Source organism: Anolis carolinensis, chromosome 2 (assembly GCF_035594765.1).
Source record: "Anolis carolinensis isolate JA03-04 chromosome 2, rAnoCar3.1.pri, whole genome shotgun sequence".
NCBI classification, from domain to species: domain Eukaryota; kingdom Metazoa; phylum Chordata; class Lepidosauria; order Squamata; family Dactyloidae; genus Anolis; species Anolis carolinensis.
Window position 1 is genome coordinate 25,449,547 of NC_085842.1, and position 27,615 is coordinate 25,477,161.

Here is a 27,615-nt window from a genome sequence, read left to right on the forward strand (position 1 = left end):
GTTGTTGTATGTTTTCCAGGCTGTATGGCCATGTTCCAGAAGTATTCTCTCCTGACGTTTCGCCCACATCTATGGCAGGCATCCTCAGAGGTTGTGAGGTATGGAGAAACTACGCTTAATTTCTCCATACTTCACAACCTCTGAGGATGCCTGCCATAGTTGTGGGCGAAATGTCAGGAGAGAATACTTCTGGAACATGGCCATACAGCCCGGAAAACATACAACAACCCTGTGACCCCGGTCATGAAAGCCTTCGACAACATTAATTTGATTACAAAAGCATCTAGAACTGAGTTTGTTTGCTTGCTTTTGGAGACATAAAAGGACAACAGGTAATTTCTTAGAAGGAAGTCTCGAGACTGCAGAAGTTGTTACTTAAAGGCATCTTTTGCACTACATTAATTTGGGCCTTGGATGCTACTGCCATGGCTCCATCCTGTGGTATCTGAGAAACTGGAATTGCAAATACCTTGTAAAACTCCACATCCCAGGCTTCAGAAGGATGGAGTCATGAAAGTGAAAAATGGTATGCAAGTGACATAACCGTCTAGTGCAGGGGTCCCCAAACTTTTTAAACAGGGGGCCAGTTCACGATCCTTTGGACCGTTGGAGAGCCGGACTATAGTTGGCCACCGAGCAATAATAATAATAAATAATAATAATAATAATGAGGATTGGAAGAGATCCCTTGAGCCATTGAGTCCAATCCCCTTCTGCCTTTGTGCACTGAAAGAACAAGCAAAGCACCCCTGATGGATGGCCTCCCAGCCTCAATGTCAATAATAATAATAATAATAATAATAATAATAATAATAATAATAATAATAATAATAATAATAATAATAACTGCAAAAGGCCATCCTACTGGGATCTGCGCGCATCATCCGAAAATATATCACACAGTCCTAGACACTTGGGAAGTGTTCGACTTGTGATTTTGTGATACGAAATCCAGCATATCTATCTTGTTTGCTGTGTCATACAATAAAATAATAATAATAATAATAATAATAATAATAATAATAATAATAATAATAATAGACCCTTGGGCCATTGAGTCCAACCCCCTTCTGCCTTTGTGCACTGAAAGAACAAGCAAAGCACCCCTGACAGATGGCCTCCTAGCCTCAATATTAATATTAATATTAATAATAAGGGTTGTAAGAGAAGAAGAGACCCCTTGGGTCATTTAGCCCAACCCCCTTCTGCCCTTGTGCCATGGGGGCCGGATTAATGGCTTTGATGGGCCGCATCCGGGCCCCGGGCCTTAGTTTGGGGACCCCTGGTCTAGTGAAAGAAGACCCAAAGAAGGCAAGAAGAATGTTTGCCTGGCTATTATTTTGTTCGATTGATTAAGACATGTATTCACATTGCACTACTATAGCAGTTCATTTCTTCTTTAACAGACAAGTCCGCACCTGACAGAAATATAATTTTGCAAAATACTTTAAAATTCTGTGCCAGAGAGTGCTGCTGCTATAGATTATATTAGTGGAGTATTCTAGCATTCTATAATTCCACCATTGAATTATTACATCCCAGATTCCATAGGATAAAACAATTGGAATCACACTTATATTACTGTGCACAGTGAAAACATTTACTTTGATATACACATCCGTTCTCAGCTCCAATTTCCCTAAGTCATTCATATAGAGCCGTACTACCTGTTTCTTCAAACACAAATGCTTCATCTTATGCAGGCAAAGGGTGGAGAAAAACCAAAACACAGTCTGAGTTTGACAGACCAAACTAAAGGGTGCATCTACACCAGGCATGGGCAAACTTCATCCCTCCAGGGTTTTGGACTTCAACTCCCACAATTCCTAACAGCCGATAGTTGAAGTCCAAAACACCTGGAGGGCCCACATTTGCCCATGCCTGATCTACACCATTTGACACCACTTCAACAGCCAGGGCTTAATGCTGTGGAATGCTGAGAGTTGTAGTTCTATTCAGTCAATAATAATTTATTTATTTATTTATTTATTGGACTTCTATACCGCTACTCCCAATTTGGCTCGGAGCGGTTTACAGAAATAAATTAAAACAATACAATTTGCTTTAAAATGACAATAAGAACAGACATGTCAGGCTAGCTGTTGTATATTATTATGTATAATAATAATACATAATAATAATACATCACACAGTCCTAGACACATGGGAAGTGTTCGACCTGTGATTTTGTGATACGAAATCCAGCATATCTATCTTGTTTGCTGTGTCATACAATAAAATAATAATGTACTTTATTTATATTCCGCTCTATCTCCCCGAGGGCACTCAGAGCGGTTACAGGTACATATATGGCAAACATTCAATGCCGTTATCTATATATATAAAAGAGTGATGGCATCAGGGCAGCGGACAAAACAACAAAACTACAGGCCCCCCAACCTCGAAATTTGACAAAACAACCCATTATCCACGGCTCTAGGTTGATACAACAAAAAGAAAAGAAAAATAAAGTCCTAATTAGAGGGAGAGTAATAATAGTTTTTATCCAATTGCTGCCAGTTTGAAGGCTAAGCTCCGCCCACTTGGTCTCCTAGCAACCTACTCAGCCCAGGGGACAGGCACAGTTAGGCCTCACTTAGGATTTGAACTGGATTATATGGCAGTGTGTCAGACTCACTTCAAAGGACCAGTCTGAACGCAGATCAAAGATAGCTGCTCTCAAATCCAATCTTTATTGAAGAATACATGACTTTGGAAAAGTCGAGAATGACCTAATGTTTACATACATCTAATTTTATCACTTCTGATGCAACGTAATACCACACGCAAATATCATCATCAAATCCCACCCCCTGGATCACATTACTACCATTCCCACACACTACATCAATTATAATTGTTTATACTTTCAACCCTGAGTTCCCAGGCTCATTTTATCTTCTCCCGCCAGGTGCTTGCAAGATTGTTTATGTTATGAAGTCAGATTCAGGGCTTGGAAATTCAGCCCTGGGATCTGGCTCCATGACATGGCGCCCTCGTTTTCTTCGTCCTCCTCTTCGGTTCTTCTTTCATCATAGTTCTGAAACAAATCAAACAATAACTCTATGTGTCCATTTTGTCCAAAGTCCCCATATATTTTTTCAGTAAGCTGCGATGGAATACTGGGTGTATTTTCCCTAAACTTTTTGGCAATGCCAACTGGAAAGTTACTTCATTGATAACACCCTGTATTCTGAATGGTCCAATATATTTGGGGCCCAGTTTTCTTGAAGGTAGCCCCAATTTGATGTTTTGGGTACTTAACCACACTAGATCTCCTTTATCTAATTTATCGCCTTCCACCCTCTTTCTGTCTGCGAACGCTTTATACTTTTTGTGTGCTTCCTTTAAGGATGCAGTCACTTGACTCCAGCATTCTAGCATTTGCGTTTTCCATTTCCCTGCCTCTGTTTCCTCATTTTCTGTCCATCTTGGCAACTGGGGTAAAGGCTGTATTTCATACCCGTAAACTACTTCAAAGGGGGTTTTATTTGTTGCTGAATGTATAGTTGAATTAAAGGCTAGTTCCGCAAAAGCCAACCACCTAGACCAGTCATTTTGTCTCATGTTAGAGTACATTCGAAGGAACTGCCCAAGCGTCTGCTGAGTACGTTCTACCGCCCCGTTTGTCATGGGGTGAAAAGCAGAACTTAGACTCCTTTCTGCCCCTAGCATTTCCAAGAATTTTTCCCAAAATTTTGCTGTGAATTGTACTCCTCTGTCACTGACCACTCTACTGGGACATCCATGTAGTTTGTAAATATGATTTATGTACAATTCAGCTAGTTTCTCGGCCGATGGTAGTTTCGTCAGCGCTATAAAGTGGGCTTGTTTAGAAAACAGGTCTAATACTGTCCAAATATAACGATGTCCTTTGCTAACCGGCAGTTCCCCCACAAAGTCCATAGCTACACATTCCCAAGGTCTGGTAGGTTCCGCTACTGTTTGTAATAATCCCATAGGCTTCCCTCCTCTCGATTTATTTCTGGCACAATCATCACATTGAACAACATGATTCTTTATGTCCTTCCTCATTCCTGGCCACCAACAATGTTTTGCTATTGCCTTTGTTGTTTTTGTAATTCCTGTATGACCAGCGCTCTGGTTGTTGTGAAAACGATGCAAAATCTTAATCCTTAATATTGCTGGGATATACAGTTTCTTGTTTACAAACCAAAATCCCCCCTTCTGCTCCCCCTTTTCTGCGTTGGATGTGATCCATTGATCTCCTTCATAAGACTGTTTCAGTTCATTTCCCCAATTATCTTCCCCGCCGAGTTCAACAAAAGCCGTGTTCTCCTTTTGGGTTTGTGCTCTTGTCCTGACAGCTAAGCCCCATTGTTTGTCAGAGAATATTGTCCCCTCTTTTGCTGTGGTTATGCCTTCGTGTTGAGGCATGCGTGAAAGAGCATCTGCCAAGACATTCTGCTTCCCTTGAAAAAACTTTAATTGGAAATCGAATCTGCTGAAGTATTGCGCCCATCTAATTTGTTTGGGGGACAATTTTCTAGGAGACTTTAAATACTGGAGGTTCTTATGGTCAGACCAAATTTCAAATGGAATTCCGCTTCCTTCGAGGAAGTGTCGCCAGCATTCTAAGGCTTTTAATATGGCTAATGCCTCTTTTTCCCATATTGGCCAACATTTTTCAGTTTCGCTGAACTTCCGGGACAAATATCCGCAGGGTTTTAAGTTCCCATTTTGATCTTTTTGCAATAGTACTGCCCCGTACGCACAGTCTGAGGCATCGCAATGGATTATGAAAGGGCTCCTGATATCGGGGTGTTTTAGGATGGGTCCTTCTGTGAAGCATTCTTTTAGGGTTTCGAATGCCTTTTGGCATTCTGGCGTCCAACTCAGTTTGGCGCCAGGAGCTTTTACTTTTGCTGTCTCCCCTTTCCCTTTTGTTTTTAAAAGTTCCGTAAGGGGTGCGGTTATTTGCGCGAAGCCTTTTATGAAGGGTCTGTAAAAATTTGCAAACCCCAGAAATGATTGCAATTGCCTCCTTGTTTGAGGCACTCCCCATTCTTTCACATCTGATACTTTAGCTGGATCCATAGCTAACCCTTCTGGAGATATCCGATACCCCAGAAAGTCAATTTGAGTTTTATTAAATTCACATTTGGACAGTTTTGCGTACAGCTTTGCTTCCCTTAGTCTCTGCAAAACTTCCCGGACCAATTTTACGTGCTTTTCCTTATCTTCACTCACAATCAAGATATCATCAAGAAATATGAATACCCCTCTGTACAACAATGGGTGTAGTATTTCATTTATAAGCTGCATAAAGCAACCGCCTCCATTTTTTAACCCGAAAGGCAAAATTTTATATTCAAAATGGCCGAATGCGCAGGAAAATGCAGTTTTCCAAGTATCCTCCGGTTTGATTCTTAATTTATGATACGCTTCAATTAAATCCAGTTTAGTAAATATGCTCCCTTTCTTCAATACGGTAATTAAATCCTTTACTAAGGGCATAGGGTATTTATTGTCCTTAGTAATTGCGTTTAAATTTCGATAATCAATGCACAATCGTAGGGAGTTGTCTTTCTTTCTCCTAAATAACACTGGGGCCCCGAGAGGAGAATTGGATGGCTTAATGAAGCCTCGCGCCAGGTTTTTATCAATATATTTCCTCAATTCCTCCTTCTCCTGCACAGACATGGGATATACTTTTGGTTTTGGTAAGTTTGATCCTGGGGTTATTTCAATTTCTACTTCTATATTCCTTTTGGGAGGTAATTTACTGGCCTCTTTCTGATTGAAAACATCCACAAAGTCTCTGTATTCAGGTGGCAATAGCTGTGGGTCTATCTCATCTGCTTCATCTTCCTCGTCCTCCTCTTCTGCAATTTTGCTTATCTCCCATTGCGTCTGCTGTTCTTTGAATGCTAGGCTCTTTCCTCTCCAATCTACTTCAGGATTTGCCTGTTCGAGCCATGGTATCCCTAATATTACGTGGTATGTGGCAATAGGGGCTATCACAAAGGATATTCTTCCTTCCCATTTGCCTATTTTACATGGGACCCCCCGTATTTCCTTTGTAGATACTTCCCCAGCAGCGACTGATCCATCTAGCTGCGAAAATGCAATTGGGGAGTCAAGCGCCATCTGCTGGCATTTCAGCGCTCCTGCTAATTCCGGGGTTATAATGTTTCTAGAACAACCACAATCCACAAATGCCTTGCAGGTGGCCCGATTTTCTAGCCCCGAGAGGCAGATTGGCACTACTATCATGCGTTTGTCCCGACTCACCAGTTTTTCTGAAGATTCTGGGGCCTGCACCTCCTCTTCCGCGCGCCTCCCGGTTGCTGGCTTGGGCTTTGGGGGTTTTGGCGGCTCCCCCTTCCGGGCCCAGCATTCTGCTGCTCGATGGCCCGTCTTCCCACATACAAAGCATCCCGGTTTAGGTTTGTTGTCGTCTCCTCTGGAGGGAATCCCCGGCCTCCCTCCGGGTCTTTCCTGCTTCCTCGTTTCTCCTCGACCTCTCGCCACCGGTCTTTGCTGGCCGCTGCTGCTCCTGAAGCGCTTTACTTGGGCCAGGGTGGATTCGACGCGCCCCGCTAGTTGAATCCATCCCTGGAGCGTTTCGGGGTCGTCTCTGTGCGCTGCCCAGCTGAAAATCTCGGGGCGTAGTCCCTCTTTAAATAATTCCACTTTGGTCACTTCAGACCACTCTGGTACCCTTTCCGCGAGGTGGAGGAATTCCTCTGCGTACTCGGGCACTGTTTTGTCCCTCTGCTTTATTCCTTTCAGCTGGTCTCGAGCCCTCAATTGCTCTAGCCGGTCTCTGAACCGGTTTTCCAGTGCGGCGAGGAAGCGGGGCACTGACCTCAGGCATGGGTCGCGTCTGGCATGTAGCTGCACATACCAGCTGGCTGCTCCTCGCTTTAGTGTGTTGCCGATGGCTCGAACCCTGCTTGCTTCGGAGGGGAATGTGTGTGCATTGTCTTCCATGTATCCTCTGATGCTAATTAGAAAAAAGTTCAGTTCATCTGATTCCCCTCCGTATTCTAGTTTGAGATCTTCCCTTCTCGGCATCCATTCTGCGGCCCGTTGATGCTGTCTGGGAGGCATGGGGAAGGGTTGCATCAGGTTTCCTCGGGCGGCTCCTTGGAACACGCCGCGCCCCACTCCGGTGGTCATTCTGCGCGGCTCCCGAAAGTCTGCCGCCGCTGTCGGCCCTTCCGCCCATCCGCATACTGGCTTCGCTGTAGCCCCCTCATCTCGCCTTTCCTCGTCGTACGGCACATCCTCCTCCTCTTCCTGGATCCCCCGCTCCTCTCCGCCTTCGTCTGCGAATCCACTGGACCCGATCCCTGGCCCCAGTGGCCTTTCCACCCCGACGCCCATTCGGGGGGTTGGGAGCTCTGTTGGAGATGGCGGCCTCAGAGTTCCCAGAGCTCGCTGGCGCTCCACTTCGCGCGCCATTCTGTCTCGGAACTCCAGCTCCTGCCAGTATTCCTCATCTCCCTCGTCCCTTGCCGCCACGGGGCTCTGCGTTGACGCTCGCTGGCCCCTCTGGCTCCAATCTCCTTCTTTACTTGGCTCTCTCTCGGCGCCATATCGGATGGGCTCCTTTTGGAGATTCTCTTCCAATAGTGGCACCAACCTCCCCACGGTTTCCGACAGCCTGGATAAATTAGTTTCCAGGATGGATAACCGCAGGGCCACGGTCTCCGGCATACTTCCTCCAGATCCCCAACTGGTTTCTGCAGCCGCAGAGATGCCTCTTCCTCCCCTGGGAATCCTCTGGGTCACGCCGTTCGGCCTGGGGTACCCCGTAGAGGAAGCTATGGCTTGCAGCGTCTCTTCTCTCTTCGGCCGGGCCCCTTGCAAAGGCCTCCCTGCCCCATTTGGGCTTTGATCTCCTTCTTCACTCATTATCACTTCACTGCGAATTCCGCAGGAGGGTGAGAACTGGATTCTCGACTTAAATGTCAGACTCACTTCAAAGGACCAGTCTGAACGCAGATCAAAGATAGCTGCTCTCAAATCCAATCTTTATTGAAGAATACATGACTTTGGAAAAGTCGAGAATGACCTAATGTTTACATACATCTAATTTTATCACTTCTGATGCAACGTAATACCACACGCAAATATAATCATCAAATCCCACCCCCTGGATCACATTACTACCATTCCCACACACTACATCAATTATAATTGTTTATACTTTCAACCCTGAGTTCCCAGGCTCATTTTATCTTCTCCCGCCAGGTGCTTGCAAGATTGTTTATGTTATGAAGTCAGATTCAGGGCTTGGAAATTCAGCCCTGGGATCTGGCTCCATGACAGCAGTGTAGACTCAAGGCCCTTCCACACAGTTATATAACCCATTTAGAATCTTATATGATCTTATATTATCTGCTTTGAACTGGATTATCTTGAGTCCACACTGCCATATAATTCACTTCAGTGTGCATACTAAACATAAAGACAACCATACAACAGACATTCAATACCACCACTACCTCAACAATTTCTCACCAACAGCACCAGACAACGCCACAGCAACGCGTGGCCGGGCACAGCTAGTACAATTGAAAAAGACAGACAGTACATAAATAGAAGCAAGGCTTCCCTCTTTTTTGCCTCTCCGGCATCTGGAGACTGTGTTTGCTCGGCCATGGGGAGGAGCTGTTGTTTCATTCTCCCATGCCGAGGAGCCCATCGTTCATGGATACCTTCCCGATCGAACTGCCAACATGTTTTTCAGATATGCCTTTTATCTTCCTGCCAAAGCAGTACCTATTTATCTACTAACATGGCTGTTTTCAAACTGCTAGGTGAGCAGAAGCTAGGCTGACAGTGGAAGCTCAGCCCACCCACGGCTTGAACTGCCAGTCTTCCGGTTGGCAAGATATTTTGTAGCTGGCAGTTTCACCTGCTATGCTAGCTGTGGCGCTTTAGCTTTCCTTGCCAAAGAATGCTGGTACCTTGCCAAACTACTACTCCCAGGATTCTATGGCATTGGGCCATGACATTAAAGTAGTGTCAAACTGTGTTTGTTCTACCAGCCTAAGTGACAAGCTATGCCATTCTGGCGGCAAATGAAATTTTCTTCCCACTGTAAAGTTTCTCATGTTACTGTTTTTCCTTTTTTTTTTAGGTGGGCGTGATCAGTTGGGGTGTTGTTAATGTCTGTAAATCCAAGAAAATCCCCTGCGACCTTAAAAACGTTCAGAACAACTCCCCCAGACATGCCAGGGATTTCCATATCAACCTCTTCAAGGTCATGCCGTGGCTCAAGGAGAAACTGAGCGAAGAGGACCTGGGATTCCTGTAGACCTGCCCTTCCCACCACACCTGGGACACTCTGTGTAAATAGAATTGGTGTCTTTAAATCCCATAGGATGGATGTCAGGCTAGCTGTTGTATATTAAATTGCATTTTGTGAAAAGAAAGTTGTGCATTCTTTCGTTACTTTCATCTGTTCGCTTATAATTCTGTTCACTATCACACAGAGAACTGTGCATTATATTCCACAACATTATTCGGTCCAGAATTCATCCCTCTCTCAATCTGAGGGCCCTTCCACACAGCCATATAACCCAGAATATCAAGGCAGAAAATCCCACATTATCTGAGTGTGGACTCAGATAACCCAGTTCAAAGCAGATATTGTGGGATTTTCTGCCTTGATATTCAGGGATATAGGGCTGTCATGTCACATGTGATGGCACGCCCGAGCCTTTGGGAAAACTATAGTGTCTGGCTTTACTAGGGGGCTATCTGTATACTTTCTGTTAAGATCAAGACCCTTAACATACAGAGGCACTTTAGGCAAGTTGAGTTTACAAAATGAGTTTACTGAAAACAAGATGAATAAAGGGTTAATCCCACCCAGGGCTATTGAAATATAGCTTAAAACAATAACATTACAAAAGGAGATTTTGCTGGTTGCAGTCATCTCTCTGGAGTCCTCGAAAGTCTTCTGCCTCTGATGCAAAGTGATGGTTCATAAGCTGACACTTATAAGCTGTCTCAACCTTCTTTCTTATGAAGCTTTATTTATTTATTTATTTATTTATTTATTTATTTATTTGCAGTATTTATATTCTGCCGACCCGAAGGGGTCTCAGGGCAGATCACATTGTACACATATAAGGCAAACATTCAATGCCTTATGAACACAGACAGAGACAGAGACAGACACAGAGGCAATTTAACCTTCTCCAGCTTCCAGCTTCCTGAGGGTATGCTCAATTCCGGTCACGGGGGGAGCAGCTGCTTCTTCATCCACTGTGATGCCAACTTACTCACTCCAAACGGCTGCTGGACAATTTTATGATGTTGTACATTTTTAGTTAAATTAGCCTCCCCACATAGTGGTAGCTAAATTTCCTACTTGATAGATGCAACTATCTTTCGGGTTGCTTAGGTCAACAACAAGCGGGGGCTATTTTTTATTTTAATTGTCGGGTGCTCACTCCGACATGGGCTGGCCTCAAACTCATGACCTCTTGGTCATAGTGATTTATTGCAGCTGGCTACTAACCAGCCTGCGCCACAGCCTGGCTTTAGTTGGTCAAAAGCCTCTGTTGTCTCTGGGACTGGTGGTATATAAATGCTGCTGAATGCAGGTGCTAAGGATGCTTGTTTTGGATTGCCAGGGCCTAAGGTTACCAGACAATGACCAGGCCTCAGGTCTCTGTAGCTCTACTGAAGATAAAAGGAGGAGTCTGGCAAAAGAGCTCTATACAGGCAAATAGAATAGACCATCTAAGCTTCTAAGAGAATTTTATGTTCCACCCAAAACTAATACGAAGTGAGGTATCTACACTATTGGGAAAACCTATAAACAGGAGGAAGTAAAGCAAAGGAGAGGAAAAGGCAGGGCCAAGACTTCACAGAATCCCTGGAATCTCTGGGTCCTCCAGCATGACACTACAGTCAACATCCACCAGAAATTGACCATAGAATCACACTAAAGGACCTACAGGTGGCTAGAGTAGTATTCTCTTTAGAATCTGTAGGTCCTCTGGCCCAACTCTATGGTCAACGTCTACAAGACATTGACCATAGAGTCAACTGACCTCAATCTGGCAGCTGGAATAATGATTGTGGGAAAATCAAGAAGAATGGAAAATCAAGACTCAGCAATATGTATGGTTTTAATTTTTTGTTGTATTTATATATTTTAACTGTTTGTTTGTTTTAATTGCTTTACAATTTGATGTTATATTCATTGTTGTGTGTATTATGCGGCATTGAATTTTTGCCATAATTTGCAAGCCGTTCTGAGTCCCCTTTGGGGTGAGAAGAGCGGGGTATAAATACAGTAAATAAATAAATCAATAAATCCATGGGGAAAGCTTCAGTCAATGAAGTTGGTGCAGATCTCATCTATGGGAATGAGAACCCTTTTGAGTGTATACATTAAGCAACTCTTCCTCTTGCCTCTCATCCCATTGTGATAAAATCATGCAAATTGGGTACACACATCTAGGCATACATTCCAGGCTACAACATTGGAAAGGGAGGTGGGAGGCACAGTCTGGTTGGCTTCTTTGAAGTTGCAGAATCTGGAAAGGCAGTCTGCTGGAATTGAGAGATCGTTAAATAGAAACCTATGAATGAACCCCCAGGAGCAGTCCACTGAACAGTGCAAGACAGTAGATCTGCCAGTTCATGAAGATTTATATAACATTGTCAAATTCATATTTTGAGGGGAATGATTTCTCAGTAACACTTTCACCAAAAAAGCCCTACACCTAAGGTCAGGCTGTGGCGGACCTGGTTAGTAGCCAGCTGCAATAAATCACTACTGACCGAGAGGTCATGAGATCGAAGCCCGGGTCGGATTGAGCTCCCAACCATTTAATAGCCTAGCTCGTTGTTGACCTAAGCAGCTTGAAAGACAGTTGCACCTGTTAAGTAGAAAATTTAGGTACCACTTTAGGCTAATTTAAATAATTTACGACACCATAAAAACTTCCAGCATGCAGAAAGGAATGAGGAAGTACTCCATCAAGGACACAATTGAACAGTGAAGCGTCATCTCTCCCTGTGTCCAGAATCGAGCATACTCTCATGAAGCTGGAAGCTGGAAAATGTTAAATTGCCTCTGAGTCTGTCTATATGTTGTATGTCTAATGTAACTGAATGTTTGCCATGTATATGTGCATTGTGATCCTCCCTGAGTCCCCTTCGGGGTGAGAAGGGCGGAATATAAATACTGTAAATAAATAAATGAATAAATAAATACACCTGGCTGGCATCTATACAATAGAATGAATGCATTCTGACCTCGCTTCAACTACTATGGCTCAATCCCCAAAAAATCTATGGAGTTGTACTTTGGTGAGCCATCAGCACTCTAGCTGAGAAGGCTAAAGACTTTGTAAAACTACAAAGGCCATGATTCCATAGCATTGAACCATGGCAGTTAAAGTGACATCAAACTGTATTTCCTCAACAATGTAAATACAACCCAAGTTATCTACTCTCTCTGCGTGTCAGAACTCTTATTTTTCAGAAGAATCCATTCTGGTGTTTACACTTTTTCTCTACCTGGCAACTTTAAGCTGGACTTTGATAGCAATCAATTGCTTACTTCTGAAGGATCAAATTTCTTGCTACATTTGATCCCAAACATATGAACCCCAGGGTCCGCAGCTCCACTGGGACAGACAGTAAGCACATATTGACCTCTCCTTTAATTCTAAACTAACCTTCAATGAACTCATCTCTGGAATGTTGCCTATCTTTTCCCCAGAAAAGCCACTGGTAACATTTTCTCTTCTACAGTTTTGTGCCAGGCCCCCTTCCATGAGATCTCCATTGTATATGCCAACACCCTGAGCACCTTTTGTTTACCTGACTGGCACCCATTGCATTCACTGAGGCTGGGATACCAAAACCCATTTCAGCCCATAATCTCTTGCCTCACCGCATTCCTTTCCAATTGGGCCCCACTCCTGGGAGGATCAACAAACGGACACAAGTCTTCAGAATAATCCAATGGCAGTTTATTAAATTTCCTGCCACAACTGGAGCTGACTAGCAATGCGACAGACAAAGTCCCAGAACAACCAAGGAGCGGATTCTAGTCAGCCACATTTTAGACCAATCAGGGCTGGTGTAGCGATGTTCCTTTGTTTTGAAGAGCTGTCAAAGTGCTATCAGTATTTCTGTATGCTTGCATTGAAGAATGTCAGTCTTTGAAGGTGCAGACTCCACTGACATCCTCTTTGGGCAAGGAGAATAAATGCCTTTGATTTTGCCTTCAACCCATCTGTGTCTGATCTGGTCTTCTGGAGGCTTGACAATCTGGACCCTGAAATCACATAACACACTGATGCCTAATAAAACGAGGAAATTCAGCTGAATAAATATAGTCTCATTCAAAAAAGCAAATACAAGGGGAGGGACAGGGACAAGGTTCATGGAACCCAGCTTGGCAAACTATTGAGGACGTAGCCCACTTCTATCCTAAGTGAATTTATCAAAATGAGCACATTTTGAAACTGATGTGTCTATACTGGGGGATTTCCCTGCTTAATTGCCTCCTAGATATTTGGATATTTCTCTCATTTCCTCTCCGCAGATTATCTGCCGGATTCCTGTCCACCTGCAGGCCAACATCCAACTTGCCTTCACTCCCGCCCTGGAGTTGCTTAATGTAGACTTATGCTATTTCCCAAAACTCAGCTGTTTCACTTGGGGTGGAGTTACCCAGCAATACATTTCTGAAGAGGAAAGACCAACAATTTCATAGATCAGCAGAACTGCATTGGTCCTGCCACCACTGAAGCAAGGTGTGCCGAACAAAGAAACCGAAATGCAGCAACTTTACTCTTTTGCCTACATCCTTGTGGCATTTTTGGCCTTTTGGACAGGTAAGCCAACATATCCTAGGAGTAACTGTGGAGGATGCACAGCCCCCGGCAAGAATCAGTAAATATTTGAGCTCAAAAATGCAAAGTGTTTTCATGAACTAATCCTGGAAGAATTAATTCAGGAAAATTTGTTTGGATGTAGAAGAACTGAAAGTGATGATAAATGCTTGTTGAAGTCCCAGATGTACATTTGCTGGATAGTTTCTGAATGTGTGTTATTTTAAATCACCTCTTGACTTATGGCAACCGACTTGTTTGTCGGAAGTGCTATGGCTGTGTATTCCTGCATGGCATCATCATCATACAATTCATAATAAGCTATCACTCATGGCTGAGTACAATTATTTACTTACTTACTTCATTTTTACCCCATCTTTCTCGACCCGGGGGGGGAGGGGGGGGGAGAGAGATACTCAAGGCAGTTTACAAATCCGGCAAAAAATAAATGCTGCACAGGTAAACAATAAAACACATCCCATCAAAATATAAACAATCTAAACATATAAGCAATGAAAACATATATAAATCAATTAACAGATTAAAACCATACAAAATGCCGAGTCATGAACTCATGTCCAATTGTTTGATGTTGGGTCCATAAGTGACTGTAGGAACCTATTTTAGGTATACTATCACTGTGTATTCCTTCATGGCAGAAGAGAGTTGAACTGGATGGCCCTTGGTGTTTCTTCCAACTCTGTGATTTTATTCTAAGTGGACTTCAATCTGTACAAGTTAATCTGAGACTTGTACATGGATGTCTTTCTTAACAGAAACTACAGTTTATCTAGTATAGAAAAAAGAGCAACTTGGTGGCAGGTTTGGCAGCTGGTCCCCCAGATGAAATCTGGACTTCGTGTGTTTCTAATGTGCCAAGATAATAATAATAATAATAATAATAATAATAATAATAATAATAATAATAATAATAATAATTTTATTTTTATACCCCGCCCCATCTCCCTGAAGGGACTCGGGGTGGCTTACATGGGGCCAAGCCCAGACAATATAAAAACATAGCAATAAAACAAGTCAATCAACAATAAAACAAATAATAAAACAAATGAGGTTGCATACAATAAATATACTGATAAAATCCTGGGTTGGCTCCAAAAAGAACTGAGCCAAAAAAATTCAAGTAGTGTCAGTTATCATTAGACAGAGGTAGATACCAGAGCTATTGTTCCCATTAAAGTGCTGGGGAAGGCGTACACAAGGAACTATTGCCGGCTAAAAAACTGACGTGCAATAAAGATAAAATAGGCAACAGGTTGATCATTTACTATGGAGATTAGTCACCAAAGGCCTGTTGGAAGAGCCAAGTTTTCAGGCTCTTCCGAAAAGTAAGGAGGGTAGGGACCTGCCTGATCTCTCTGGGGAGAGAGTTCCAGCCATCCACCTGGAGTAATGTCTACTCTATGACTATGAATGGGCTGTGGCTCTCTGATTACAATGTATTTTAAGCTTCTACTATGTTTTCCCCCTAGATCCAACTGATGCTTTTACCTGTGACCCTGAAACAGCCACGATTATAGGAGGCAACTATACTGTGCTGGAAAATGGCTCGCTGTTGCTATACAGTTGCCCAGTTGGACAATATCCATACCCTACTGAGTTTCGGCATTGCGGGTTTAATGGAAAGTGGAGCCCTATGCGAAAACCAAATCGAGTTGCCATCCACCAAGCCAAGTGCTATGGTATGAAAAGACACTTGTTGCCTGCTAAATAGAGAGTTCCTGCCTATCATGGTGGCCTGGAAGCAGTATTTCAGTCAGCTAAAATTTCATGGAACAACCAGTTCCATAACTCTCCAAATATAGTTTCCATGACACCTCAAATGTGGGATGTAGATGTTGATGTTTCTTGTCGCATACTCACACAAACACAACCTCCAAGGACAACTGTCTTCAGCTAAGATCCACAATACTTTAGTGCAGCATAAATATGGGATGGAGGAACTGTTGGACAACCTGTATACTGTACTGAATATCAATCTATGTCGGGTGGGCAACTGGGTAGAAGGCAAAAACAATTTTTCCTCTCTGTGCTTCCCAATGCACCTTACCAGATTGCTCCAGTGTGCCCAGTGTCACCCAATGTTACTTCCAGCTGCCCTTTAGACAATTTTTGTGATTTTTTCAAATTTCTGTTGTTTTTGGGAGGGAGGCCTGAGTGGCTTAGGCTTCCCCAAAACCATCGTGAAGCCAGCCACTGTGGTTTGGCCCATTTGAAGTGGCTTTCAAGTGAAAGATTACCACCAAAACCTGATTTTAATCACAGAAATTGGTCTGAAATCCTTGAGAGGGAGTTCTGGGTCAATATTTGGGGGTCTCAAAGGCTGTATTTGGTCTCCAGCCCATACTTCGTCTACTTCACGTTTGGTGTTATGTATATGGATCAATGACCCATGTGTATGGCTTATAACCAATTGTGCAAGTAACATCCACAAAGACTATCTGTCCAGACAGTGTGTAATCGCACACTATACTTGCAGGTTTGACTTTTGTGGGTTTGATTATGCATATATTTAATTTGAAAGTGTTTTCTGTAAGAATCTCTAGGACCTTGTGCATTTCTATGGCCAACAACCTCCATTCGCACTGTAGCAGTTAGAGAGTCCCAAATATGTGTTTTCTCAGGCAAATATAATAATAATATAGCAATTTCTTTATTCATGGTATTTCATTTTCATGGTGGTCCTGTGCTTCAGGTGGCTTCTCAGTCAGTCATTCTAATGTCACCTATCAAATATCCCGTACCCCTAATGACAACATTGTGAGAAGAATGCAGTAAATTGTTAAGGATGCATATATTTCTTACAGCGATTAACAAACAGCACTAAACATCTAAATTCACAAATTATTTTGGTGCTTGACTTGTTCAGTTGTCAAAAATGAAAGTGAGTAGGCATCAAGGTGGTAGTTTAGAACTCTACCTATCTTTAGATCAGGCATGGGCAAATTTTTGCCCTCCAGGTGTTTTGGACTTCACACCCACAATTCTTAACAGCCTGCTGGTCCAAAACACCTGGAGGACTGGTTTGCCCATGCCTACTTTAGATGGTTGTTACAATGATCTTAAAAGAAGATACCTGGATCCATATAGGATGTATGTTGTTTCAAGAGAAACAACCAAAGAAGCAATACTTTTGACAGATTTGTCCTGGATCCCAGAAAGATGCAGTTAATCAATAATAATGTATTTTAGTGTTAGTAGAAACAGAACAGTATCAGTAAATTAACAAATGTTTCAGATATGTGAATTCATAAGTTGCAGAATGTCAAACATATAGGTTAGCCATTGTTGAGGCCTGTGAAGCCTCTGAGGATAAGGATGGGGATTTTCTGTTTGAGCCTGGTGTTTCTGTGGGGGAAAGTGAAAGTTTTTTTTACAGATAATGGGAATGTTTTGGGTAAATCTGTTGTTGGGGAAACAGGCAGTGATTCTCATGAGAACTGTCCAGGGATTTACTCTGAAAGGAATGTGGAGGAGACAGGAGGGTTACAGATAACACAGTGTTTACAGCTCAGAAGGGATAGTGAGAAACAGAGACAAATTCGTTGTTCCCAGAGACTGAAAGATAAACAAAGGAAATCCAGGTATGAGAAAGAGTGATGTCATGGGCAAGAGGGAGTACTCTTAAGGAATTGGAGTCAATGTTTGGTGGGGAGATCAACACTTGATTTTCATGTGTGAATTTTCTTGTCTTGGGAGCTCCGAGTTAGGAGTTCTGTTCTTGGGTCTGTATCTTGTTTTCCTGTTTAAGTTCCAAGCCTCCTGTTTGGAGTACAAATCTTGATTCAAGTTTCAAGCCTTTGGGATTATAGTCAAGTTCAAGTATCCAGCTTTTGGATTATGGTCATGTTCATGTTTTCAAGTTTTTGCATATTATTCTAGTTTAAGTGCAGCAACCCTTGGATTAGAGTTTCTTGCTTTTGCTTTCAGTAATCTTTGTTGGGATTCAAAGTTGGTCATTGCTTTTTGTTAAGCTCCTGGAAATCTTGCTCCTGGATGTAACTTTGAAACTGCTTTTGCATACTTGGTTTTGCTGGTACTTTAGTGAATACTTAGTCTGCTAATTTTGAATGCTATTTCTTCATATCAGAAGATTGATTTTTGTGCAGAGCACTTGAGACAAACTGTGGTAAGGAATATCTTATGAGACTTATGAGACTGGCCAAACATGCAGGCTGAAAGCTAGACCTCTCCCTTTCTGACACTGGCCCTTTGTTCCAGACATCCGTTGCCAAAGACCTTTGGATTTTGAAAATGGCATGTATGAGCCAAGGCAGCCCTACTACAATGTAAGCCAGGAGCTGACGTTCGAGTGCTATGGAGGATACATTATGCGAGGATCCCAGAAGCGCACCTGCCTCCCCAATGGAAAGTGGAGTGGAGAGACAACCATATGTGATGACGGAGGTGAGATTGTTTTGCAAAGTCTTCCTCTTTGGGGAAGAAGTAGGCAATAGAAGTTCTCACTGTGTCCATCTGTTGACTACATTCATTGACAAACTGGAATATGTCCAGAGAAGGGCCACCAAAATGATCAAAGATTTGGAAACCAAGTCTTATGGGGAGTAGCTCAGAGAGGTGGGGATATTGAGTTTGGAGAAAGGAGGCTGAGAGGCGAGATGACAGCCATGTTTAAATACTTTAAAGGATGTCATACTTAGGAAGAAGCAAGCTTGTTTTCTGATACTCCGGAACCTAGGACATGGAGCAATGGATTCAAATTGCAGGAAAAAAGATTCCACCTAAACATTAGGAAGAATTTTCTGACAATCAGAGCTGTTTGGCAATGGAATAGGCTGCTTGTGGGTGTGGTGGAGTCTCCTTTGCTGGAGAATTTTAAGCAGAGACTAGATGACCATTTCTCAGGGGTGCCTGATGTTTTCTTGCATGGCAGCGGGCTGGATTCTATGATTCTATTATTTGTCACCATGCTCAGTTATCATCATTGAATCATAGAGTTCATACAGCCTCTGTTTAAAGATCTCCAGAGAAGACACTACTGGAAGTCTATTCCACTGCCAAACAGCTCTTACCACCAGGAAGTTCGTCCTAATGTTTAGGTGGAATTTCTTTTCCTGTAATTTGGATTCATGTCTAGTCTCGGAAGCAGTAGAAAACAAGCCTGCCCCACCAGGATGTAGGTTGCTTTAGGAGAAACAATCAGGGAAGCATCACTTTTGATAGGTTTATCCTGGATCCCAGAAAGATGCAGTAAATCACTAATGATGCATTTTAGAGTGATTAGAAACAGAACAGTATCAATAAATTAACAACTGTTTCAGCTATGTGGAGTCATGAGCTGCAGAATGAGCTGCAGGACTTGGCTTTTGCACAGCAGATTAAACACCAAGTTGTAATAAATCTTGCCAACTGGACGTCTGAGAGTTCGAAGCCCAGGTCAGGGTGAGCTCCAGACCTTTAGCTCAACTTCTGCCTACCTAGCAGTTCAAAAACAAATGTGAGTAAATAAATAGGAACCGCATTAAAGTGGAGAGGTATTTAGGCTAGATGTTTGATCAGAAAAAGGAGGAAGTTTACAAACAAAGAAAGCTCTTCTGCAGGGAGACGGAGCGACAGCACCCCCGGTGGCCGGAACCAACCACAGCCTCCAAAGATGCCAAAGATGGGAAAGCCTATATATACCTCTATCTGTTGTCTGTCTTGTCATTGTTATAATCAGCACTGAATGTTTGCCACATATGTGTTCTGTGAGCTGAGCTCCCTTCGGGGTGAGAAGGGCAGAATATGAATACTGTAAATAAATAAATGAAATGAAAAAAATCTTCAAGAAACAAACCAGAATAAATAAAATTAAGCCTGAGCAATTTTGTTTTTCTGTAAAATAATATTGACAGAGTATGCCAGTCCAGGACCTGGAATCTGTGCACATCAAATAGCTTCTTTCTTCTGCAAGTCAAGATATTCTTTGCAAGCGCTCAGTTGTGAATCAGTTAAGAGAATGCAGTTGATGTTCAGCTTGACAATATTGACATGTGGCATTCTAACTGTATTTGTTTACACCATTGCATGAATTAGAAAATATACATGACTGGGATAACAAAGATTATTAGTAGTTGGAGTCTCACCGGTAGGAGACTTCCCCTCAAAAAATCTGATTTATTTGCATACACCATCTGATATTTATTATTAAAATATCATTGAAAGTTCCATCATTGTTTCCCACACAGCTGGCCACTGTCCCAACCCCGGCATCCCAATTGGTGCCCGAAAAGCTGGCATGCAATACAGGATCGAATACAAGGTCCAGTACACCTGTGAAAGAGGTCTCTCTCTTGTGGGATCCAAAGAGCGGGTTTGCCAAGAGTCAGGAATGTGGAGTGGAGCAGAACCAGAATGCCGAAGTAAGCAAATTGAATTGAGTGACAGGTGGGGAGGAGTCTCATTCCGCATGCTAGGAATTATGCCTGAGATCTTCTGCTGAGAACCTCTGCTGTCAACCAGAGAATATTGAACTAAATGGACAAACCTATTCACCTGGCGTGTTCACATAGACTTGACTTAAAAAAACAAAAACAAACCCAAGATAGGCAGTTATAGGTTACATCTTAAAGTTTATTAATATCTTTGCATTTACATATGCATGGGCAACCAACATCCTAACTAACTACTGAAACAATTAGAAATATAGTCTACATTCTTTGATTGGAGGAGGAAAAATGGTTGAGATTAAAGGAGGATCAGAGAGAAGGATCAAAAGAGAGACAAGACTGAGAAGGGGGACACTTTATATAGCCAAAGGCCCCCCAAAAGTCTCTAAGGTGACATGGTCTATTTGCAAGCTTAAATGACCATGTAATTCAAAGGATAGGAAGAGCAAATGTGGGGTTTAGATGAGAGTAATAAACAGAAAGATCTGACATGCAAGAACTCCTGTTCTGTTTATAATCCCTGTTGCTCTAATAGCCATATAGAGTCAGGAGGCCAGTATGCTGAAATTTTCCAACAGAACCAAGTGGATTTGTCAGCAATTGAAATAAGGCAGGGAAACGGGAGGAGGAAAGAAGAACTGGGATATATTTAAAGTAGCTATAAAAGTGAGAGAATGGAAGATTAAACAGTATCATCCCTGGTAAATGGGGACAGTTGTAGGATTTGATCTTGGACCCCTTCCACACAGCTGTATAAAATCCACATTGAACTGGACTATATGGCAGTGTGGACTCAGATAATCCAGTTCAAAGAAAATATTGTGGATTATCTGCCTTGACATTCTGGGTTATATGGCTGTGTGGAGGACTCTTGTAATCTAGGGGTATCCAAAAAGCATTTGGAACAAATCTTTTTGGGCTTCAGGCAAAAAAAGCTTGGGTTACAGATAAGCAACAGCACATGCCCTGCTTTGGTCCAAAGAGTTTGGCAAAGTTAACTTTTTATGTGTATCGACACCCAAAAGTTGCCAACCTGCATGGCCAGTTCTTGTGGCCATGCCCTGAGTCTCCTTGAGGAGATAGGGTGGATTATAATTTGTGTTGTTGTTGTACTTGTATTGCTAATTCTGCCTCCATATTTTCCTTTCCAGGCCCATACAGCTTTGACACTCCAGAAGAGGTCTCCTCCAAGTTCATTACATCCCTCACTGAAACTGTTGAGTCCATCGATTCTGATAAAAATGTTTGTAAGTAGTTTTTATGAGTGGGGCTTCATACAAAGAAGCCTCTTTTGGGTGCCCTGAAAGGAGAGACAGTGTTGTTGTTGTTATTGTGTGCCTTCAGTCATCAACCTTTCTGATTGATGACTGCTCTATCATGGGGAGGAGGGGGTGTTGGCTAGATTTCTTTTGCCTTCCTCTGAAGCTGAGAGCATGTGACTTGCCCAATGTTGCTCAATGGGTTGCCATGACTGATTGGATTTTGGCTGTTTGTGAGTGTTTGGGAGGAGTAGAGAGAAACAAAGAAAACTTTTGCCAAATTAGATAGTTTTGATACCTTCAGTGCAATTTTTAGCAGGAAAAAATTGAGAAGGTATTTTGAGATATTTTAGAAAGGTTTGGTAGACATAATATAATGGTTGGGGTTCTGTGCCACCTATAGACCTATGGACAATGCTGAGGAATCCCCCACTCTGCCCCATCTCTGGATCTTTTCTTCCACAGCCACTACAGGGAAGCGGAGAATCAAGATTGAGAAGGACGGCTCACTGAACATCTACATTGTCATTGATTCCTCGCGGAGCATTAAGAAGGACCAATTCCAGGAAGCTCAGAACATGTCAATCAAGTTAATTGAGAAGGTATGGACAGTTCTGCAGAAATTCTTTCTGGCCTGAGGATGAGTCTCAGAACGGCGTCAAAAGGCAGCCCTTATGACTTGAACAAGATTGTTCTCACCTTGGAAATAATAATAGTAATAGATTATTTGTTACCCACCTCTTCTTGTGGTTCAAGGTGGGGTACAACATAGTTAAACTGATAAAACACATATAAGGAATTCTATTTTAGTACCTTTTGATGGAAGAACCCAGGGTTGTCAGAGGCTCTAACGAGTGTGTCCTTGTGTGAAAGTGATAGAGAGAGAATATGTATGCCCAAGGGAAGTGTTGACCTTCCAGGAATTTGGGTTCATGGTCCAAAATAATAAATGTGGTTGTGTGTAAGGGAAGAAGTCAAACTCTGCACAATGGCAGCTGATTGCTCCTATGTTATTTGTGGCAATGAATCTACCTTGAGTTGTGCTCTTAACTTTCAAGGAAACTATCTAATGTGCTGAAGTCTATACCCTCAAATATGTTCATCACCTTGAATAATGTCTTTAAAAATATGAACTACAAGTGAGTGGAAGCTACAGCTGCCTCAAATGAGCACGTCATAAAAGTTGGGGTCTTAGCAACTGCCAATGTGTTTGCAGACATATGGCGATCCATGAATTTCATACGCAAGGAATACTCAGAGGTGATTTACCAGTTTTCCCCGCTGAAGTATAGGTTTCAGGACCTGTTGTTTGATAAGACCTTTCCTATTTGTGGCACATAACTGAGGGCCTACTTAATTTTGCCCCTGAGGAGTGTATCGCTGAGGAAAAGCATCCATGGGAAGAACTGATAGTGAAGTTAGATATAGAAAAAAATCTAAGCAAAGCCAGTGAGCTGCATAAATTGGCTAAAAAAAGTGCCCAATACATTCTGGAATACCAGCAACATTTCTAAGGCAGATCCAATGCACCTGATGCACATTTTTGTAGCAATTTGCCATGACTAGTGGCCAGTGGCTCCTTTATTTATTTCGTGTCAAAAGCATTGTATAATAAATACATTTAAAAAGTGATGAAATAAAGGAAATCACAAACAGCTAAAGAGTTTTAGGCCAAAAGCAGGCAACAGCGACCGCATTGTCCATAGCTTTAAACAACAACTCCTCCATACATGAGGCAGGACATTGTGGGCAAGCATACATATGAAGAGTTGTTTGTTCTGCTCCACAGTCACACAAGGTGGAGGATTCCTCCAGGTAGTGCCACTTTGCCAGGTTGTCTTTTGATCTGCCCACTCCGCTTCTGAGTCTGTTCAGGGACTTCCAAATTGCCCATTCTTGGTTTGCCTCTGGAGGAGGACCCTCATGGGGGGCCATCCAGTTAGAATTGCCAGGTTTAGCTGCCCAGAGGGACACCCTTGCTGTTGCTGGAGGAACGTCAAGAGGAGTGGTGGTTCTCATGAAGCCCTTCCTTGATTTGAGTCTGGTGGGAGGAGGCTGATAGCCATGCAGTGGGTGGCTTTCACAATGTTCAACCTTATTTCTCTCGCAGTTAGCAGTAACTTCCTGTCGCAAGTCAGGAGGGGCAGTGCCAGCTAACTTGTAGAGTTTATCAACAGGTGTAGGTTTAAGGCATCCTGTGATTATTCTGCATGTTTCATTCAGTGCTATGTCCACCTGCTTCGCATGGACAAACTTGTGCCAGACAGGTCAGGCTTATTCAGCAGTTGAGAAAGACAAGGCCAGGGCTGATGTTCTTATTACTTGTGGGTCTGCACCCCATGCAGTGCCAGCAAGTTTCCGCAGGATGTTGTTGCGTGCAGCTACTTTGTGCTTGGTGTTCATGCAGTGTTTCCTATATGTTAGTGTTCGGTCTGAGGTGACACCAAGATATTTAGGATGGAAACAGCGTTCGAGTTCTTGGCTTTCCCAAGTAACTTTCAGTTTCCTGTTGGCTTCACGATTACGTAGGTGGAAAGCACACACTTGTGTCTTGGAAGGATTAGGCTTCAGGTGGTTCTCTTTGTAGTAGCTGGAGAGATCTTTCAAGGCATTAGTGAGTTGCTTTTCAACTGTTTCAAAAAATTTTGCTTGTGTTGTTAGGCCAAGGCCATCAGCATATATAAAGCTCTTTGTGAGTGGTGGTAGTGGCTGATCGTTCGTGAAGATGTTAAATAAGGTCGGTACAAGAACACTGCCTTGGGTTAAACCATTCCTTTGCCTCCTCCATCTACTTTTCTGGACCTGAAACTCCACATAGAAGCTGCGGTTTTCCAGCAGGGTCTGGACAGTTTTTGTAAAGTCAAAGTCCTGGAAGATATGGTAGACTTTATGCAGCATTTTTCTATGTTGCACCGTGTCATAGGCTGCCGTAAGGTCCACAAAAACTGTTCCCATAATGCAGCCTTTCTCATAGCCTTCCTCGATATGCTCAGTCAGATGAAGAATTTGATCTGTGCAGCCAGTGGCTTCTGTATTGAAGTTTTGTGAATCCTTGGGTGCATCTACACTGTAGAAACAATGTAGTTTGACATCATTGTCACCGCCATAGCTCAATGCTATGGACTTATGGGAGCTGTAGTTTAATGAGGCACCAGCACTTTTTGTCACAGAAAGCTAAAGATCTTGTCAAACTAAAATTCGCCACATAACATTGAAGTGCTATCAAACTGCATTCGTTCTACAGTGTATGTAGATGTTCCTCCAGTCCCATCTTGTTTCTGGGGGGGGGGGGGGGGGAGCCTCTCTTTGACCTAAATTGGTCCAAAGGGTGTAAAAACATGACCAAATGTCCACCATAATACCCAGAGGGCATTGAATGCAATAACTATGGGGAGCTCTTTTTCACAGTGAAGGACTGTGATGGGGATGGGTGCCTAAGCCTAATGTGACTTCCTACTTGCCCAAAGTTGCCCACCCCTGCCCTATACGTTTACTATTAGAAGGTACAATTGCCGAGTCCATTGCCATGTAAAGGAAGTGTGTCTCTAAGTGGGTCCTTGGCCTCCCTCTGCAGATCTCCAGCTATGACATCTCCCCCAAGTATGGTGTCATCACCTTTGCGACCGAAGTCAAGGAGCTTGTCAGTACCATGGATGAACGGAGCAGCGATGCAGCCTGGGTGATTGAGAAGCTGGAGGGGATCAAACATTCAGGTAAAGTATCTTTTCTAGCTCTGGTGGTATTTGTGAAGAAGGGGCAGGAGAAGGGAAACCAGAAGGTATTTGCACCACAACAATAAAAATGTAGTTCAGCGAGCCCTCCACTTTCACATATATGAACATTCCTTGCTTAGTTTCTCCATACCTCACAACCACTGAGGATGCCTGCCATAGATGTGGGTGAAACATCAGGAGAGAATGCTTCTGGAACATGGCCATACAGCCCGGAAAACATACAATAACCCAGTACAGGATTGCTGCAGAAGTGAAAAACCATGAACATAATTGTTATTACTTTTTTCAACTACAAGTTCACCTCTCTAGGAATTTCTAGGTTCTTCAGGACGTTATCACAGTGAGATATACTCTGTTTCCTGAGATTCTTTGAACGCAATTCCAAATGGGTCCTATCACATAATGTTTCCCCCATTCCATCAGTAATCTGTCAGAATCCATCTGTAAAAATAAAGCAGAAATGGAGCAATTGCACACGGGATTCTATTTGTGTTTTACTACAATTTTATATATTTCTGAACCGCTGTTTTTACATGTGATCAGAAAATCAATATGCATCCCATCAGCTACAATCTCATGAGAATGGTAGTACGAAATTTCCAGGCTATGTCTCTGTACAATATTAGGGAAAAACATTTCAAAAGTGAAATAGGGAGGATTGGGAAGAGCCAGCCTTCTGTGGTGTGATGAGCCAAAGCACAGTATTTTCAAAACATAAGAGTAAGATGTGATGGGGAGAGTATGCATCCCGTCCAAATACAGTATTCATCCATTCCTTAAAAAATATGAGATTGATACGGATGTAAACAAATTATATCCCAAAGTAATACGGTCTGATATGGTCCATTTCCAGCAGACGTTGATTACAGAGTTGCACAGGAGGACCAGGTCAGGCCTTATCAAACTCCTGCAGAGTTCTGGAGCTTATCATTTAGGGAGTGAGGTCTCACTAAACTACAAACCCCAGAATTCTGCTGAAGGCAGACACAAGATTTCAGATGGGATGCTTACTTTTTGCCTGCTCATTCAACTTAGTAGGAAACCCAGGGAACACATTTTAAATCAGTGGTTCTCAACTTGTGGGTCCCCAGGTGTTTCAGCCTACAACTCGCAGACATCTCAGCTAGTTTACCAGCTATTAGGATTTCTGGGAGTTGAAGTCTAAAACATCTGGGGACTCATAGGTTGAGAACCACTGTTTTAAACAAGATGATGAATAACAGCTCAACCAAAAAATGTTGTTGTTTTTTCTCAATGACTTGTTTTTCAGGCCTATTCCTGGGGTTGTTTGGGGCACTGATTCAAAAAACTGCATTGGATAGACCACATCAGCTCTAGTTTCTTAGATATGGTTATCATGGTTCTCTGTGGACGAGAAGATGGCAACTGATATATGCCATATGCTCTGTATCTCAAGAACTAGAGTTGATAGGGGGAAACTGGTGCCATTTTTGGAACCAGCGAGTCAAATATACCCAGAAAACAGGGCTAACATTTGAGGCACCAAGACATGTGTAAAGTCAAACTCAAGAATGCAGAGGTCAACAAAGACTGGGACTTGGAAGGACAGCTGTGAAGAAACTTCAAAAGATCCCCAGGTGTAAAGATGTGTCACTGAATACCATGGCCATTGAAGTGGTATCAAATTGCATTAATTTCATGGTGTAGATGCACTCAATGATGATTTTTCTCCTTCTTCAGATCACAAGCAGAAGCCAGGAACCAACATCTACAAAGGCCTTTTTGCTGTCTACACAATGATGATCAGCCAGGAAGCAGCAGAAAGGAGGCGAGGCCTGAACCCTCCTCCGGTTTCAGAGAAAACTCGCCATGTTATCGTCCTCTTGAGTGATGGTAAGATCCTAAGAGGAAAAAAAAACAAGCCCTAGGATCATCCTAAGATAATATGATTGCTCTCAAATATGCACATACACACTGCAAGAACACTCTTCTGAGTCTAGAGCTGACAATCTGGGAGGCCATTTACACTGTTTTACTATTTCCATGATACAGCACTTTACGAAACCTGTCCCTGCTGGTTTGCTTTTAATTACTCTGATTTTATCTGCTTGGATTTTAATGTATTGTGTATCGTTGAAATGTTTTAAATTTTGTCAATTATGCTGTGTTGTTGTTTCGGGCTTGTCCCTGTTGTGAGGCACCCCTAGTCCCTTCAGGGAGATGGGGCGGGATATAAAAATAAAGATTATTATTATTATTAGTAGTAGTAGTAGTAGTAGTAAAGCCATTTATTTTGTGGCCCATTTATTTTAAAAAAAGAATGTGGGATCCAAATAGCAGCACATGATAGCCTAATGCATACAGTATACCTTTCAACATTGCATAGATGAAAACTGTGGCAGAGAAACAT

General features: G+C 42.7%; 1 protein-coding gene across 1 annotated transcript in view; it reads left to right on the forward strand.

The window, feature by feature from the left end:
• cfb (complement factor B) overlaps positions 1-27,615 on the forward strand; it is a 150,349-nt gene that overhangs the window by 102,937 nt on the left and 19,797 nt on the right. Inside the window, exons 36-43 of the mRNA XM_062969325.1 lie at positions 9,116-9,290; positions 15,335-15,544; positions 18,084-18,269; positions 20,051-20,224; positions 21,403-21,498; positions 21,976-22,112; positions 25,085-25,223; positions 26,946-27,098. Of these exons, the coding sequence (XP_062825395.1) occupies positions 9,116-9,290; positions 15,335-15,544; positions 18,084-18,269; positions 20,051-20,224; positions 21,403-21,498; positions 21,976-22,112; positions 25,085-25,223; positions 26,946-27,098 (1,270 nt within the window). The remainder of the gene's footprint in view (positions 1-9,115; positions 9,291-15,334; positions 15,545-18,083; positions 18,270-20,050; positions 20,225-21,402; positions 21,499-21,975; positions 22,113-25,084; positions 25,224-26,945; positions 27,099-27,615) is intronic.